The sequence below is a fragment of the Plectrocnemia conspersa genome, unplaced genomic scaffold (assembly GCF_051122295.1).
Source record: "Plectrocnemia conspersa isolate PC_06_02 unplaced genomic scaffold, ASM5112229v1 ptg000003l, whole genome shotgun sequence".
Lineage (NCBI taxonomy): Eukaryota > Metazoa > Arthropoda > Insecta > Trichoptera > Polycentropodidae > Plectrocnemia > Plectrocnemia conspersa.
This window is the reverse complement of record NW_028277167.1, coordinates 22,474,017-22,491,727: the sequence shown is the minus strand read 5'-3', so window position 1 is coordinate 22,491,727 and position 17,711 is coordinate 22,474,017. Positions and strand designations below refer to the sequence as shown.

Below are 17,711 nucleotides of genomic sequence, written 5' to 3'. Positions count from 1 at the left end.
ATGTTATAAAATAAAATGTAATATATTTATATATATTTTATTTTGATAGTTCATTGCTGATCGTCTACGAAGGTTATTGTGATGATGACATATCATTCACAAACAACATGCAATCGGCGACTACTGGCTACGACGCTGATACCTCTAACAGTTCGGCGGATTTGAATCTATCCACGCGATTTGAAGATCACGGCTCCGGCAACAAAAACTTTGACATGTCAACGCTTCACGAAGAGATCTCCGTTGACGAAGCGCCATCCAAGCCTCCAAAAGTGCCATTTTTTCCTATTTCTGAAGACACAATGTATTTAGAAGAGCCAAGCAATATGCACCTCAGTCTGCCTATGCAAGGAAGCAATATGTGTTCGAGTCCCATGTCGGTCGACAGTTGGATGGTTTATTCTTCGAACAGTAGTGATGATTTTTGCTTATCCAGAAGATTGGACGAAAACACACACAGTTCAGAGGACACGTCATCTTCTGAAGTCGACTTGGACACGAGTGCTAACTTGACTTCTGACTTCAGCAAGAGACCAAGAGTTAAAACGTCCGATGATTGTGGACCATTGAAAAGAAAGGCAGTTAAAAAATCGCAAGATACTTCTTCTGAAAAAGCCGTTGATATACGAATGATTGATTTCGCACATACGACGTTCGATAATATGAACGCGGAGAATACGGTAGTGCAAGAGCGCAATTTCGCTAATATTCTGACGAACACGACAGTGCATCATGGTCCTGATGGTGGATTCCTCACGGGAATCGATAGCCTGAAGAGATTGTTAAGTGAAATTTTGAGCGAAGCATAATTTCATACGATGCTCTATCGTGAAAACATTTAGATGTTGTGGCAGTTATTAAAAAAAAGGTATAAACTGAAGCAGTATATTCGAATAAGTGTGACTAGATCATTATAAATGTTCATGTATTTAAAAAGATGTGATTTACGAAAATTCTAAACTATTTTTTTATCACCGTGAGATGACATATTTTCAAAATGGCTACAGTTCTAAAGCATTTTTATATATTTTCATCAAAATGTATGTTCAAATTAGTTGTCTTGGAAATAGTATATGATATAATATATAAAAAAAATTGTCACAAAATATATTTATTGATCAAATTAGCGATACATCTCTTTCTTTACCATATTCATAACATACTATAGTTTTCAAATTCAATTTAATCATAAACTTTTCCACATACGGGTAGTCATAATTAAAAAAAAAACTGTTTTGAAGCTTTCCCAGTGTTCCTTAGTCACTAGTTTAAAGTTGGCAATATTAATTTTTACGATTATTGTGTAGCAAGCAATAAAATCGCCCAAATTGTACACACACATGGTTACCCATTAATTATAATGTTTAACATTTATTAGTGCAATTTACTTATTTATTATGTATATTTTAATACGGACCAGTGATTGTCTTCTCTTTAATTTAAGCGGCCTTAATTCGTTTTGCTCGATTTAGCGTTGATTTTAGTAATTCGTATATCACTTAATCTACGTCTTAAACTGTACATATAAATATTGTGTCGATTCGTTAAAATTACTCCAATATTTAAAAAATGACACTAGGGTATCGGTTCCGAAAAAAAAATGTAAATAAAATTAATTTTATAAAAATAAATATAATTTTAATATCTCAGATTAAGGTGATGTACCTGATTTATCACAGGGATATTTCTGCTAGTTACTGCATAGGTTTTTAAGAATAATTTTCTATATAGTTTCATTCAAAATGTACTCTTTATTTACGTCTTCTTATTAAAAATAAAAGAGATCTCTTACTGTTACTGTTACAAATTAGTTATACGAGAGTTAGTGTCCAGTGTTATTTTTATATTTAATCGTAAGGTATTTTATTAATTAACGCCGTTCAATGTTAATTATAAAAGTGATGTGTCGATTTAGTCGGCGTACAGTCATGCGCAATGACTATAAAAGAGAAAATATATTTTATGTGTACATTTGTACGTTCGCGTACAAATGATTGTTTAGGATGTTTTCAATCCTAATTAAATTTGTACATAGTTAATTTTGTATACCGTTATCGAAGATATATTGAAGATAATACATACACATATGTATTTGCATTTTTTCTGGATGTTATATGCTACTTAACAAAAATTTGTCGTGTTATATAATATTAATTCTCAATCGACCGTCTGGAAAAGTGCTCGAATTCGATTTCTCAGTTACTTCACATATGATTTGCGGTTATTTATTAATTTTTCCCATTCCTCATATGGAAGACTGATGTATCGATCATTATTCGTATTTATATATTGTTAAAAAAATCATTTCTCATGTATGTATATATAGTAAATCCACGCATTAAGTGTATTATTTTCATTATTTGTAATTAGTTATATATATTCCATTTTATATTTGAATGTACAATTAAATCGTGCGAAATGAAATTTGTTAAATTGTAATTATTACACACGTGCATACTACACACCCACTCACGCGTGAGTAAGATTTAGAATGACAGTATTCTTGTACAAAATAATTTTAATGTTATGTGTTTCGACATTACATAAGAAACTTAATTACTTAAATAATAAAGACTACTTCAAAGAAATCTGTGTTTTAGTTTCCTCCTTTATTTTAAATTAAAAAAATAATGGTAATTAAACCTTGAATAAAATAAATGCACTAGTTCAAATTTTTAAAGAAAGAGAACAGGATTTTGGACAGGGACGTCTATTTACCTTTTTTCAGAAGGGGGGGGGGGCAGAAGTTGGTCAGTCAGTGATTGTTAATTTAATATTTAGATTTCATTAAAATTAATAGTAATTCATTAAATGACATGCATTTTTCTGGAAAGAATCAAAAAGGGGGAACGTAAATGCCCCTACATACCCCCCTAAATGACGTCACAATTTAAAATCTACATTTAAAGCAATAAAATCACACAGTCGTAGTGGAAACGTTAAGTTATGTAGCGTTCATAATAAAACTTGATACGACAATATTACGACTCACACAGTGAGAAACGAATGAAGCATATTTAAACCAAATTTTGTCTAATAGGAGAGCGCAAAAAATAATAATCCTCTCTCAGAAGTCAAAAATCCTTGTCAAAAGCAATAAAATCGTGCCGTTACTGAGCGTTCCCACTGCAACAACGCCGACATGATTTTATTGCTTTTGACATCTGGGAAGTGATAATTGTTTTTGCGCCCTCAAAAGTGGGTTTCACCACCTTTTTTTGTTAAACTTACTGCTTTGTCAGAGAATTTCGCAAGAGAGAGATGGGTGAGTATATCCCCTTTTCTCTCGCACGGATTCGCGAGATGCACAATTGCGTGTGACAGAGCGAAAGAGCTAAAGCAAGATGCCTCACGCTCTGGCTCACTCTGACGCACGCATCAGACGGCGTTTCAGTCGTGCGACAGTATTTGTTCGCCTGTCGTCGGGAGAGTTTCGTGGAAGCTCAAAATATTCCTGAGCTTCTCAATTATTTTTCAACTTAATATTTTTACTTCGTTAAATAATTTTAATACAAACTAACTTTGGTTCAAATAATATTTATAGCGATGAATGAAAGATATAATGATTCCGATGAACCGGATCTCCAATTTGAAGGTGTAGAATTTCTCTCGGATAACAAAGACGTGATTGAAATGTTTGAGTTGAAATCAGATGAAGATTATTGCAATTAAGAAGTAAGAACTATTACAAAACAACTTATTTATTACCGGTACATTGAGGGCCAACAAGCCCGAAGTACCGGAAGAGTAAATAATAACAAAAAAGTATAGCATGATCTCGTTCTATGCTCGACTAAAAATATTTTGGTCTCCTGACAGTTAAAAATAACTTGATGCTTTGAAAAATATATTTTAATTAGGTATCACTGTTAAATTTGTATTAAAATATTTTTAAGTATATATATGGATTTTATAATATAATTTAAATTATTTACAGTTAAAAATATAATTTTATTAGTGAGAAAAGAATAAAACTAAGAAGTGCTAAGTTAGCTTATTTTTAGCTCTTTTTTGGCGTTTATTTGCGTATAGTGGCAATCCGGTGAGCTTTGTTGACTGTCATTCTTTAACCGACCATGGGGGAAGAGCCGCGTATCGTAGTTCGCTTGCGATGGGGCGCAGTGGAGTACGAGGTCCCTCCTCTATCGCCCGGTGACACGTTCCAGATCCTCAAGGACACCGTCCATCAATTGACCGGCGTTTTGCCGCACCGCCAGAGGCTGGTTAACCTAAGACACAATGGTCTCGCATGCACGAATTTGAATATACCTTGAAATACGCATAAATTAACAAAACGATGATATTACAGGTAAAGTTCCCGATGATACTTGCCTCTTGAGCGAACTGAAGCTCAAACCGGGGTTTAAAATCATGTTGATGGGGTCTTTGGAGAAGGACATTCAAGATGCTTGCACTAAGCCGGACGATGCTGATAATGTATTGAACGATTTGGATATAGAAGAAGAAGAGATAGCTATTGAGAATATGGATGTAAGTAAATTATTATTAAATATATTTTTTTTAAATATATTAAATTAAATATTAATTTCAGGTTTATTTACAAAAGATCGAGAAGAGGGTTAAGGATTATAAGATTACCATTTTGAACGAACCAAGGCCGAATAAAAAATTGCTCGTTTTAGATATTGATTACACCTTGTTCGACCATAGATCTGCTGCAGAAACTGGTTAATATGTGTTCCTTTAATAATTTTATTTTAAATTAATTTTAGATTTATCCATCATAAAATTTCCTCCCGGGTTTCTGTGTACAAATGGGTATTGGAATTTTTTACTCAAAATTGTTAAAAACTAGTTTCATATAATGGTCTTATCATTTTATCTCGGATTACTTGATTAGGCTCCGTTAGTATGTAAAATGTGGTACTCGTTTGTTCTGGAGTATCTCCAGGAATCTAATTTGTGTCAGTTGCTCTTTATTCAGCTGTATAAAACTCTGAGTATTTATTATATGCCGATGACCTGAAAGGAATCTATTTGTTTTTTGGTGCACAGACATAATATTCACATTTGAATTGGTGGTTCACGAGGTTCGCCTTCAACATTTTCTCAATATAGAGGCATGTCTATAAGCTTCAGTTAAATCTGCAAATGACTCAGTGGTAGATTTCACACAAAATCAGAAGTAGCGCAGCATTGACTGGATTCATTCTGTTGAAACAAGTCTGGACAGGCAGAGGCCCTGATACCCACAAATGAAGTGTTGCGTCTCTTAGTCGTGTATAAACAAATTAATTACGAACCTTGTTTATTAAAAGGTGCTGATATAATTGTCGCTGTCTCGTGTGATCTGCAGTCGACGTTGTGGTAGATTGAGCATTGCCAAGGGTCATAAATTTAAAAAAAAATCTTAAATCTGAAAATGAAGTAAAAAAGTAGAACAGTTTTTGAGATATTGCTAAATTTCCGTATTTTTCGTTCTCAAAAAAAGTGTTTTAACTTAATTGCAAATATTTCCAGTTCTAGTTGAAACAACTACAAAAGTATTTTGTTTCAAATTAAAGGTAATTGAATTTCCTATCAACCGTATATTCAACACTTTCCAATGAGATTATCGGTTTAAGCACTATTTATGAATTTATCAATGATTTCGGATAATTTTTTGCAAAATTTAAAAAAAATTTTTACTTCGGTGAATTACACAAAGTATTTTTACTCCTGGTTTCTTTATTGGATGTTGACACTCGATCTATTACAAAAAATAAGCGGTTGTTTATGAAAATTGTTTGGAAAATATACAAATTATATGCATTTGAGTAAAAATACAGAAATTAAATTTTTACCCATTACTTTTGACTTTTTGAGTATAATGTTTTTATAAATTTCATATGTTATTAAAAATTACTTAGGTTCGATTTGCTCAGTTTTGTATACCTATTTTCTTATTGTTTGTAAGCAAATGTTCGATGACTTTTTTTAATTTGAGCTTTTGAAGTTTCCCAAAAAGCAAGCAACAACACGACTAAACGAATTCCATACTTCGTCTCATCCACTGACAATGATTGAACCGAATTTGGAGTTGTCGAGTAGTTTTTTTACTCGCGGTCTCTTAAACATATCTTCTTTGATTTTAAATAAATCGAAATGAATTGCCTTCATAAAAATTTTAACCATGCCTGAAATATTTTTAAAAAGTTGTTCAAAAAATTTCAGATCATTTGCTCTAAAAAACGCGGTTTTTTAGAGGACAATAATTTAAATGAGCAATATATAAAATAATTGTTCCATAAAACAAATTGTCTGCATTACTGTTGGACAGATAAGATGCGAGCGAGCATTGGTCAGAAAACGCCATGAATAACTCTGCAACGAATTCTTATCTGAAGATTTACCATACATAAATGCATAAAGAATTTATTTTATGGAGCAAGGTATTTATTTAAATGCACATGTCTTAAAATAATTCCCCGTTAAATTGCACCCGTTTTTTATAAAATAATAATAATAAAATTTAGCAATAGAAATAATGATTCATAATACAAAATTGATTCAGTGAAGATGTCTTTAAAGATTCATTTTCTGCACTTTTATTTGGATATGTTCTCTAATAATCTTGGCAGTGAAAGTAATAAGCACAGTGAGCATTTTCATCACCAAATGAAGGCCATGGAACATCCCTATCAAGGATTTTGGGACAAATCGATGATAGGTGACTTTTATTGGTTTCTCGCTCGAGAAACTAACACTACACATAAAAGACTGAGCAAATCGAATCTAAGTAATTTTTAATATCATTTGAAATCTATATAAATAGCCCGCAAAAAGTCATGATAATTATGAAAATTGGTAAAAATTGAATTTCTGTAATTTTACTCAATATTCTATATTTTTTAACCGATTTTGATAAATAGCCGCTTATTTTCTTTATAATATATCAATTGTCAACACGCAATACAGAAACCACGAGTAAAAAAAATCTTTGTGTAATTTAAAATACAATCAAATTTTTTTTCTTAAATTTTGATAAAAATGATCTAAAAGCGTCGATAAATTCATAAATAGTGCCTAAACCGATAATCTTATTAAAAAGTGTGGTACATTACTTTTTACTTTATTAAGGGTCAAACTATTTTACTTTATTAAGGGTCAAAATTGTTGTAAACTAGTCTTATTCATTAGTGTGGTGAGATATCCTCCCTTTGGCTCTCTCACACATAAAGTAATCCCCAATTTATCGTGTTATTGGGGGGTCAATGTTTCTGAAACCCTTTACTTGGACTGTTTTTGACAAGTTAATTGTATTAAAATTATTTATGTTTTTTTAACCCTTTTCATTCCCCGCTCGCTTTCGTAGTACACGATCCCAATGCAAGCTACTTTTAAAATTAAAAAAATGATGTATGCTAAGTGTTAATGACTTATCAAGAATTCTTATATCCCATTAGGAGCCTCCGGGTGCCGTTTTTACAACAAAACAACATTTAATTAACTTTTGCTTTATTATCAAACTAAGATTTTTATACCAAGTAAAAAATATATATTTTTTATTAAATATAAACAGCAAAATAACTTAAAAAAATCAATGTAATTTATGTCTATAGTTAATGTGTTGAGTGAGCTTATTTAGAACAATTATACTATATTGTCAAACTCTGTCTCTCTAGTTTACGTTCTTGGTAATGACGTAAGAGTTTTTTTACGGAATGGCCCTCTATAAACGAAACTATTATGGTTGCCTACTAATGGCTGTAACTAATCCCTAATATGATAAAGCATATGTTGAGCAAAATAATGCCTATTGTTTTGACAGTATAAAAAGTTTTGGTTATCGTGAAATTTTTGACGATTGGTGAATTGATACCCAATTTTGTACAAATATTTCAGTATATTTTTTGTTCCTTTCTATAATTATTATATACTGTAATTATTTAATTTAAAATGTAAGTGTATCATAGAAGAATATCTAAAATATGAATTTTTTATTCAACATATTTGTGTAGCTATTCACATAATACAATGACACGTACACTCGGTGTACATCACAGTAAAGGAAATGTTAATTAACGCTTTTTAATGTTTGCATTTTTTTTTATCTTTTCAATTTTAATTTTCCATGGCATTGTTTAATTATAGTGCAAGATTTCTTTTTATTTTATAAGCCTATAGAATTTAATTTTTATTGTTACTCTGAAGTTGGAGGAATTTTATGGAATCAAAAAATGGTACTTTTTTAAATTTGGTGCCATAATATTCTGAGCGCCTATATATGGTAGGCCCATATTAATATATCTCATAGTAATACTTTTTCAGATAAGGATGTTTATAATGATGGAAAATATCTCTAGTTAGTTTAAAATACAATTTATTTAGAAACATAAGAATTTATGTTCGTTTTATTTTAGGTTATGAATTAATGAGGCCTTTTCTTCATGAATTTCTCACGTCTGCTTATGAACATTACGATATTGTAATATGGTCTGCAACCGGAATGAAATACATAGAAGAAAAGATGCGTTTATTGAGCGTGGCCAATCATCAGGATTTTAAAATTATATTTTATTTAGACAGCTTGGCTATGATAACAGTTGTTGTACCGAAATATGGCGTTATAGAGGTAAACACTAAAACATCTGTAGATTTTGTTTACAATATGTCTTATACAAAATTGTTTCTAGGCGAAACCTTTAGGCGTGATATGGGGAAAGTTTCCTCAATACAGTGCAAAGAACACGATCATGTTTGATGATATTAGAAGAAATTTTATAATGAATCCTAAAAACGGATTGAAGATCAAGCCGTTTCGGCAGGCTCATTTCAATAGGACAAAGGATCGGGAATTGTTGCGTTTAGCTATTTATTTGAAGGATATCGCTACTCATAATGACGATTTTAGCGAACTCAACCATAGGAAGTGGGAGAGCTACAAGCCGGCGTCTTGGAAGTCGAGCGGGAGCAAACGAAAAGCTGATGATAGCGTTCAATCCAATGCCGATGGAACGTTCGACTGATTTGTGATCATGGAAGCCTAAAATTTCGATCTGATTATTGTCTTTATTATATTTTTATATTTATTGCATTTAATTAAACATTATGTTATTGTTTAAGTTTGCTTTTTATATAATTAAATCAGCCGGGACCAATGTTCGATCGAACGGAGATTGTCAGCTTTTGTACCGAGCTTTATGTGTATTAAAATATTTTGGTATAAAATTATTGCAATAAAATTTTAGAAAAATTAAATATGTATTTTATTATTCTAAATTTTAAATCCTGTATTCGTAATGGAATATATATTTTTAAAGCTATTATGAAACCATAAATAGAGTGTTATGAGAAAATATTTCATGAAAGTATGTACCTATTCAAAATTAACCCAATCTCTGAAAAGCTGCCAATTAAAAAAAAATACTTTTAGACTTAATCCAAAATTAGATTGACTAAAATTCAACGCACATCTGGCCTGCTCTTTTAGTGAGTCTTAATTATCGAATTTCCGGATCAACAAATAAGTAAATTAAATCTGTGGCCGAATTGTAAATTGATACAATATACTATATTTTTAGAGTGAATTATCGCTTAAGGAAAACTGAAGATTTATTATTTCAATACGGTTTAGATAAAATGTAATATATAATTGGATATTACACAATACTTTTTATATAATTGTGATAATATGTTATCAAAATAAATTATATAAAGAAAAATATATTTATTAACAATCCTCGAGGCTGTTTATTTCTTTATTAACAGAATCAGTGAAATTAAATTAAAATATTAGAATATTTTCATACTGAGGTGTAAATATAAAAGTACAATAATTATGTAAAATCTATTCTATATTGTAATGAATACAAATTAGGATTGATATAAGAGTAGGAGAGATCGCTTAAATTATATTTTTTTTGGTTTTATCATTATTTTACTATATTTTATGAAAGACCTGGGTTCAAATCCCATAATAAGTGTTTTAGATTGCTATCGTGTCTGGGAGATCGAAATTAATGATTATTATATAATTATAATTTCGAACGACCATCACAGATTAGGCTTACCTAGATTTTCCTAATCTCACGGATGAATTAATTAAGAAAATCGAGCTGGTCGTACATATTTGGTATTGAAAATTTTCTAATAATGTGCTTTTTTCAGCTCATCTTATATGTATTAAAACAGCATTGTAATTATCTATCGCTTTTTAAGTCATTGTAGTGTCTGTATGTCACAAAATATTTTGTTCACAATAGTGTAATATACATATATTATTTATTCTAGATTACTAACAGCTAGCAATTTAAAGTTGTATGAGCATTTATTTTTTATTTTATCAAATAGTATTTTTTCCCAGTTTGGGACACATTTTGTTGGCTCACGCTTCGCAAATGGCAATTTAAGACACATTGCTAATTTAAAAGTTCGCTGCATCGGTTTATGAATGAAACGCCCTTGAATGCCTTTGTATTATGACGTAATAATGATACAATCCAGTGTTTCCAAAATTATAGTCAGCTTGCTTCCTTCCTTTAGTAATTTCAAGTTATATACATATATAATTAATAATGAAGAGTAGTTTTAAATCTATTATATATACGGGAGACGAGAATCTTTGTTTCGAAGCGCTTATCGGTTAAAAGCGGCAGACGAAGACGATTTTTTTTGTGCTGCGATGTTGGGATTTATTGATCTTTTTTTAGCTGTCCTGCTTTAGAGCTTCATAATTATGGTAAGCCCATTTAGAATAGACGGGCGTAAGCCCAATGCGTTATAACAGGGTAAATCTGTACTACCTGGGTAAGTCAATCAGCCACAATAAATTCCTTAATTTTTTTATTTCACAATCCGTCTATTAACAATAAGTGATTTTTATAGCTATTTTTTCTCATTCTCTTGGTTAATAAGAACAAGGGAAAAATAATAGCACATTGGAAGATATTCAGTGTAATCTTCCTTTTCTTTTAAATTAAAAGATTTATTTTTGAGTCTTTCATGTTTGCGATTCGAGCTACTTTATGTTCATATTTTGCTATTTGTTCAGTTGCTGCATGCATAATTTTCAGTACAACTCTGAAGCTTTTCTCTTGATTTACTTGGTATGTGTAGCATTGTTTTTTTGTCCTTCAATGATTTCAGAACAGGGATGTATTTTTCTTAGTTGATTTGCTCTTTATTTATTTGTTTGATTAAAAAATCTTCTTTTGTTATTTTATGGAATAATATTAAAGGTGGTTTCGTTATCTTTGTTTTTGATATACTCGGGAGATATTTTTGTTGTTCTTCTTCAGTCAGATGTTGATTTCCATTCTTTTTGAGTGTTCCATACAGGGTTGTGGAGTCGGAGTCGGAGTCGGAGTTGGAGTCGTGGAGTCGTGGTGTTTTGGCCGGAGTTGGAGTCGGAGTCGGAGTCGTGAAAAATGAGCGACTCCGAGCATTTTTTTAAATTATGAAATTTATGAATTTTTAATTGCGTAATAATGAATGTGTATAGTGTATGAATATTAAACGTGTAGAAAAATACCAAAAATACCTGATAAAATTAAACTTTTTTGAGTCGGAGTCGAAGTCGGAGTCGGAGTCGGAGTGGAGTCGTGTTGTTGGTAAATATCGGAATCGGAGTCGGAGTCGGAGCGTGTTTTTTTTTAACGACTCCACAGCCCTGGTTCCATATCCTTTCTGATGTATGTATTGTATATACTGTTGTGAATTGACGCCGGCAAAATATGGTTATTTTGTGATGAAGATGGCATAGAATCAATATTTTTGTATGTTTCATATCCTTCATAATCGCTTTCGGTTGTTAACATTTTAAAATATTTTTATTGATTCAGCTTGTATTTATTTAATTTGTTGTATTGTCACAATCTAGCATTTTTTGGTGGTTAAATGATCCCACAAACACTAATCTATATAATTAATAATGAATTAATATGTGTATTATAATTTATAATTATTAGATGTCACTGCAGCTGAGGCCGTTTCTTAATAATAGTGTATTTTTATAAATAAAAATTCGAGTCTGCTGCTGTGGTTTGAACCCGCGGCTACTGGGCTACAAGTCAAGACCGTGAAGACTACGCTATTTCGACTCTTATTCGTTCATTTTTTCAATTCCGTTGTACATAAATTTGACTTATGTAAAATAACATAAATTTGGTGTAACAACGGGGTAAACCAGAACCAACTGGGTAAGTCAATTAGATATAAACAATACATAAAAACCTGTTTGTCCCATTAATTAATTAACTATATTATCGGTAAAAATATTTTTTAAAATAAGGGCGCCAAATCTATCGACGGCTTCTAGATACCTCTGAAATTTTTATACCAGGGTCCAGAGCACCACTCGCTAATTTATTATAATGAAATATTTTCCGATATTACTCTTTATTTTTTGCCAGTTTCGATTTTTCGAAAGAACCTTAAAGAAAGGAGTGCGTTAAAAGTTGTAAATCTGTTTGTTTAAAATGCGACAGATTTTTTTTTCTAAAAACAGATTCATTTTAATTATTGCACATTTATTTTAGAATATCTCAATAATTTTTATTTTCGAAAGATATGTCTCTCGTATATTTATTTATTTCTACTTATGTGAAAAGTAACATAAATTATTTTTTCGTTATAAATGTTTATATTAATATTATAGAATACGTAAATACTGAAAAATATTTTTTACATTGCTATCTTACGTCGTTATACACTAATTAGGTTGACCCTTTACAATGGTATTATTTTATTCTCCGCTTTTGCTTTCAAGCAATATGAGAATCGTCGTTTTTGTTGTTCTAAGCCAGCAAATAAAATTTAAAGATTTAAAAAAAAAAAATTTTTTTTGCTTGTACCGGTATTTCACTTTGTAATATCGGTAGTACCGAAGGTAGATTTTCGCAGCAATACCGGTATTTTAATCTCTACCATTGCTGAGAATAAAGCTCACATCAACAGAAACTAATGCGTCTTTTCGGTAGCAGTAATAATTAAAATGAAACTTCATACCTATTTGAAGTTTAAAATATTTAATGTCCTATAATCTTGATTTATTATTCAAATTGATTATTTCGATTCTGAATAACTTAAATATATATAAAGTAAAAATTAAATTCACTTTCAAATGATTTTCTTAATGCAGAAATTCAGGAAAGAACCAAATTCTAAATCATTTATAAACGAAACACTCTCTATATGATGCTTTGATAACAATGTACAAGTCCGACGCTCCCAGGTGGATTCAAAATAGTACGCATAATTAATTCGCGTTCTATATATACAATTCATTGGCCGACCCAGCGTCCTGGGAGTAAATTTTTGGCTCGCACCAAAACCCTCTGGAAAGTTGACCAACGCGTCTGGAACTCTTCAAAGTTGGTCCCACTCCGGCCCTGGACTCCACCTCGACGCCAAAGACGAAACTCTGGCTCTGGCGCTCGTGGATCGTTCGCACAAAGCAGTATCGCCCGGCTGTTCGAGCTCCTCAGTTTCGCCGCCATTTTGCTATCACATCTGACCGAATGCTATTCTCGGCGCTCTACAACGCGCTCGAAGTGCGTACCCGCCTATTTTTCTAATTTTATTACTATCGTGTGTTGTGTGCATGTGTGCGTTTAGTAGTCACACATTAACGGCCAATAAACAATATACTCTTTTAGTCTGGTTCCGCCGGTCGACATGTGTGTGTGTTGGTGTTTTCGGCTGTCCAAATTGCGGGTGGGTGAACTTACTGGGGAAAATGATTTGGTGTGAAAATGGCTAAATTTCAGTCATTCGTTATTTCATCGGCTGATGAAGTGTGATTTATTGCACGTTGATGAAATACTGATCCAATTTTATGTAACTATAGAAGTATACATTGATGTGTTAATACAACACAGATTTACTCAGAATAAAAATATTAAAATTATACGTTTTCTCTCTCCTGATAACGTGAAAATTATTTTAAAGTTTAATTTTTTTATAGTAAATTAAATGTTTAACTATATTAGCTTAATTTAAAAAGCATTCGTATTTTTTCAGTTGTAACTAATGACACCTATAATATTGGATCAAGTAAACAGTTATATATAAATAATTTTGTGGAATTTAATTAGGGGAGCTATAATGTGTAATTAAGGGAGCTAAATTGTATTTTAAAGTATAGTATAAACAATATATATTGAAGTTTGTTCTTTTGTCATAGACAATAATAAAGTTATAGACAACTTATTTTAATAATAATTTACCATACATTAGCAATAATACTAAACGTTTCATTGCAAAGTTACTGATGTTTGTAAAAATGTGTTGTCACAAATATAAAATAACTAGTTTTAAAAAATACTAGTGAATCTTTGTAGCAAAACATTATAATCAACTTAAATATTTACCGAATAATACATTTGGCAAATTTTATTTTGTAATAAAATACTAACAACTTAATAATCAGTTTTAAAATATTAATATATAAAATCGACGACATCTTATATAAATATAAATAATGCTAGTCTTCGGTAGTGTATATATAAAATATGCTTCATCTGCTAGTTCTTGAATTTCTTCTGACTTATTTTTACCTTGTGTATTTTTTAACACTAGATTTATTTATATTTCTAGAACTTTTTTCAAGTTCATATCCGCATTGAACGCAATTAGAATACTAAAACGAGTAGGAGTGTTTGCGAGAGCAAGATAAGATTTACCATTATTCTCATTCATAGTTATTATATTCTAAAGCTAATAGTATAACATTTCCTATGTATTGTAACTTTATTGGGAAAAATACACTGTTGTTATATTTAACTAATAGATAAACAAAATATCAAAATCGTAATGTCAACACAATCTTTATAAAAGCCAAACAACTCAGTCGCAGTTTGGTCATGACGTCATAAACATCAGGGCAAGTAAAATATGGAATGGTGTGAATTTCATCTGCATGTTTTTATTTATTATAAAATCAACTAACCATCGTTTTTGTGTTATATAGACATATTTAATACATAATACTCATGGATATATTTTATCACAATTAAAAAAGGTTTACATTAAAGACTTTTATAAAATATAATAAATTTATAACATAATTAATTAAATCCCATATAAAGGTTTATTACTAATATAATTTTTTTGTACAATTTGTATTTTATTATTACCAGAATGTCAGAGCAATGATAAAGTTAATGATTAATACTTGAAAGACCTGGGTTTGAATTCTCATAATAATAACAACAAAATAGACAACTTTTGTAGTGTTTAATTGGAGATTTTGGAAATATAAATTTTGTTGAGTGTGTATATTTCGATTAAAGGTACAAGATGACATTGTTAAGTCATTTTCACACAAAAGTGGAGTTAGAAAATTTCCACTTTAAGCCATCGATATACAAATAAATTACAATATAGCTAAAAATTCTATGTTTATAGGTTATTTTAAAATGATAAATGGAGAATCTGCAAAATATAAGTATAAAAATCATACAAGCAGATTCATTAGAAATCCTTTCTAAAATGACGTCACAAACGAGCCGCCTGGCTTTGTATACTAGTAGGTGTTGATATTATTCAATTAAAATTAATTTATTAATAAAGAGCACAGCTTGGACTTTTGAGGAACTCCCGAAAAGGTGAAATATACTTTTGACAAACACTCAAATAACTCATAATTGAATTATCTAAAATTTTCTTACCAATAACTCATCAAAAACTTTGTCGAACGCTTTTTCCAAATCAGACTGTGATTTTGTCACTGTTTTGATAAAAGGAGGGGTATGATCGTGTAACGACCAGGATGAAAATCACGTTGTTGATCAGCAAAACTTGTGCTAAAAGTCATCAAAGACATATATAATATAAATATTTCTATTCAACATTTTTTAGAATAGATTGTCATCATCTATAGATCTGGAAATGATGTCTTAAGAATCAGATCAAAAATTCGCTTTAGAGGAGCAATGAGATTGACTTTTTAATATTAAGTCAGGAATCAAATTAGGTTTCCAATTTTTTAAAGCATATGTATATGTATCTGAACGCTCCATTTTTTAAGGGCAATACTAAAGACTAAGGACAAGAAAAAGAAAACGACTGAGCGGAGGGTAAAAAAAGTTTTTTATTGAAGTGCATCACTTCCAGTAAAATAATAAGTTTGTAACATACTTAAATAAAAAAATCATTTCTATAATATCCTAATGTAATTCACAGTAATTTTTTTTTTATAATTTTAATTATGCTTTAGCCAATTATTATTTTATTTAATTAGGATCAGTTCTTAACATGATAAACTACTGATAATATAAGGAAAAAAAGTACTTTACTTTTATTTCGATAGAACAAATATATATTATAGCAACATACATATTATAAAATAAATGAAAAATATAATAGATAACTATATATATTTTTGGTTAATACTGCTTTTATGTAGATCTTCGTAGTTTTACTAAACATATATTCGTGTGGTCACCTTCGGCGTATGATTAAATTAACACAATCAACATTTTTTAAATGGATTTTGACATATAGTTTGAGTTGTTAGCTGTTGTCTCTTTAAGAAGCTTTTTTGGAGTTTATTACTTATTTATTTTAAATTTTCATGTTACAACTGGGTATACACAATCAATTACTATAAAATATTTTATGAGATACCAGACTGAAATCAGTGTTCTATATTATAATAATAATAAAATATAATTAAACCTTACAATTAATAAATGTCACTAAACACTAATCTGTGATGCTCGTTCGCAATTGTCATGATTCAATAATCACTAATTCAGATCTTTCAGACACGACAGATATTGAAAACCACTTAGGTTTATATGAGATTTGAAGGTAATTCAAGTATTAGTCACTAACTATTGTTCTGGTATATGGAATTTATAGATAATTATATATTTTCCTCCAGAAAAAATAATAAACGTATAAAATTATTGACTGGTCTAATTGGTATATATTATTTATAAATGCATTTTCATGCTTCGGCAAAATACAATTGTAGATTTATTCGACATATTATATAGAACATTTTATGTATTGTAGATCAAACCGATCTTCATCGGAATCAATTTGAATCGAAATTAACACACTTCAATAAGAAATTCAACTTCGCCAGAATTCAATAAGTGGTCGTTGTGCTTATGTTTATTCTAGCGTACTTTTGCGCCTCTGTCAAATAATAGAACGCTTTCCCGGAAATCCCAGAGCTGGTTGCTATCATCCAGAATTTTCCCACTATAATTTTTTTTATTACATATGGTTAATGACATGACATATGGTGGCGATCATTTTACCGGTCATTATCCCTAACCGATTGATTGGACGTGAAGAATTAATTCTAGTTTTGGCCCTATGCCTGCACATAGTAATTTGGCACAGTCTAGAAGTGTGATGTCTATCTAAACATATTAAAAATAAAGAATATGAGTCTATAAAATTTAATGTCTATTATAGCGACATCAGATCTCATGCCAACAAATCATTTGTGCCGTCTCTATGTATTAATCGAGTGAACTTAATTTAATATATAATCGATAATCAATAGTAGATATAATTCCTTACAATGTATGTATATAGGCATTCTGATTTCTCGATTATTTTCATTTCTCGAGAAATGAGATATAAAGTAGAATCAAACATCCTCGTGCGTTTTTTGTTTAAATTTTTTTGTCATGGAAAAAATTCTCTCGTTTTCTGTTGATGTTGGTTTAATCGACAAAAAGGCTTCAAATAGTCACTGTAGATTATTTGTTCTCTTGCCAGTCGATTCAAATATTTAAAATTTTATCTCC

The 17,711-nt window shown here is 30.4% G+C and overlaps 3 protein-coding genes across 13 annotated transcripts in view; all 3 read left to right on the top strand.

Annotated features, from left to right (window-relative positions):
* The window catches only part of Ip6k (Inositol hexakisphosphate kinase), a 74,233-nt gene extending 71,645 nt beyond the window's left edge, over positions 1-2,588 (top strand). For all 10 annotated transcript variants that reach the window (XM_088183432.1, XM_088183429.1, XM_088183435.1 and 7 more), the window contains one exon: positions 50-2,588. In XM_088183432.1, the coding sequence (XP_088039558.1) occupies positions 50-809 (760 nt within the window). In that variant the 3' untranslated portion in view covers positions 810-2,588. The remainder of the gene's footprint in view (positions 1-49) is intronic.
* Positions 2,589-4,061: 1,473 nt separating this feature from the next.
* On the top strand, positions 4,062-9,201 carry Ublcp1 (Ubiquitin-like domain-containing C-terminal domain phosphatase 1). The gene is made up of 5 exons (XM_088182480.1): positions 4,062-4,242; positions 4,310-4,491; positions 4,553-4,688; positions 8,364-8,575; positions 8,637-9,201. The coding sequence occupies exons 1-5, from the start codon at positions 4,077-4,079 to the stop codon at positions 8,967-8,969; spliced, it is 1,029 nt and encodes a 342-aa protein (XP_088038606.1). The 5' UTR covers positions 4,062-4,076; the 3' UTR covers positions 8,970-9,201.
* A 4,039-nt stretch (positions 9,202-13,240) lies between these two features.
* Positions 13,241-17,711, top strand: part of Eip63F-1 (Ecdysone-induced protein 63F 1) — a 93,696-nt gene continuing 89,225 nt past the window's right edge. Inside the window, exon 1 of one of the 2 annotated variants that reach the window (XM_088183426.1) lies at positions 13,241-13,493. In XM_088183426.1, the coding sequence (XP_088039552.1) occupies positions 13,461-13,493 (33 nt within the window). In that variant the 5' untranslated portion in view covers positions 13,241-13,460. Of the gene's footprint in view, positions 13,494-13,547; positions 13,657-17,711 lie in introns of those variants that run through there. The other variant, XM_088183425.1, reaches the window with a different exon arrangement.

What these genes read in the sequence shown, in the direction of transcription:
- Ublcp1 (XM_088182480.1), top strand. Translation starts at nt 4,077, where the DNA reads ATGGGGGAAGAGCCGCGTATCGTAGTTCGCTTGCGATGGGGCGCAGTG. An exon ending in TAGATCTGCTGCAGAAACTG is followed by an intron (nt 4,689 to 8,363) that starts GTTAATATGTGT and finishes GTTTTATTTTAG; the next exon opens with GTTATGAATTAATGAGGCCT. An exon ending in CGAAATATGGCGTTATAGAG is followed by an intron (nt 8,576 to 8,636) that starts GTAAACACTAAA and finishes AATTGTTTCTAG; the next exon opens with GCGAAACCTTTAGGCGTGAT.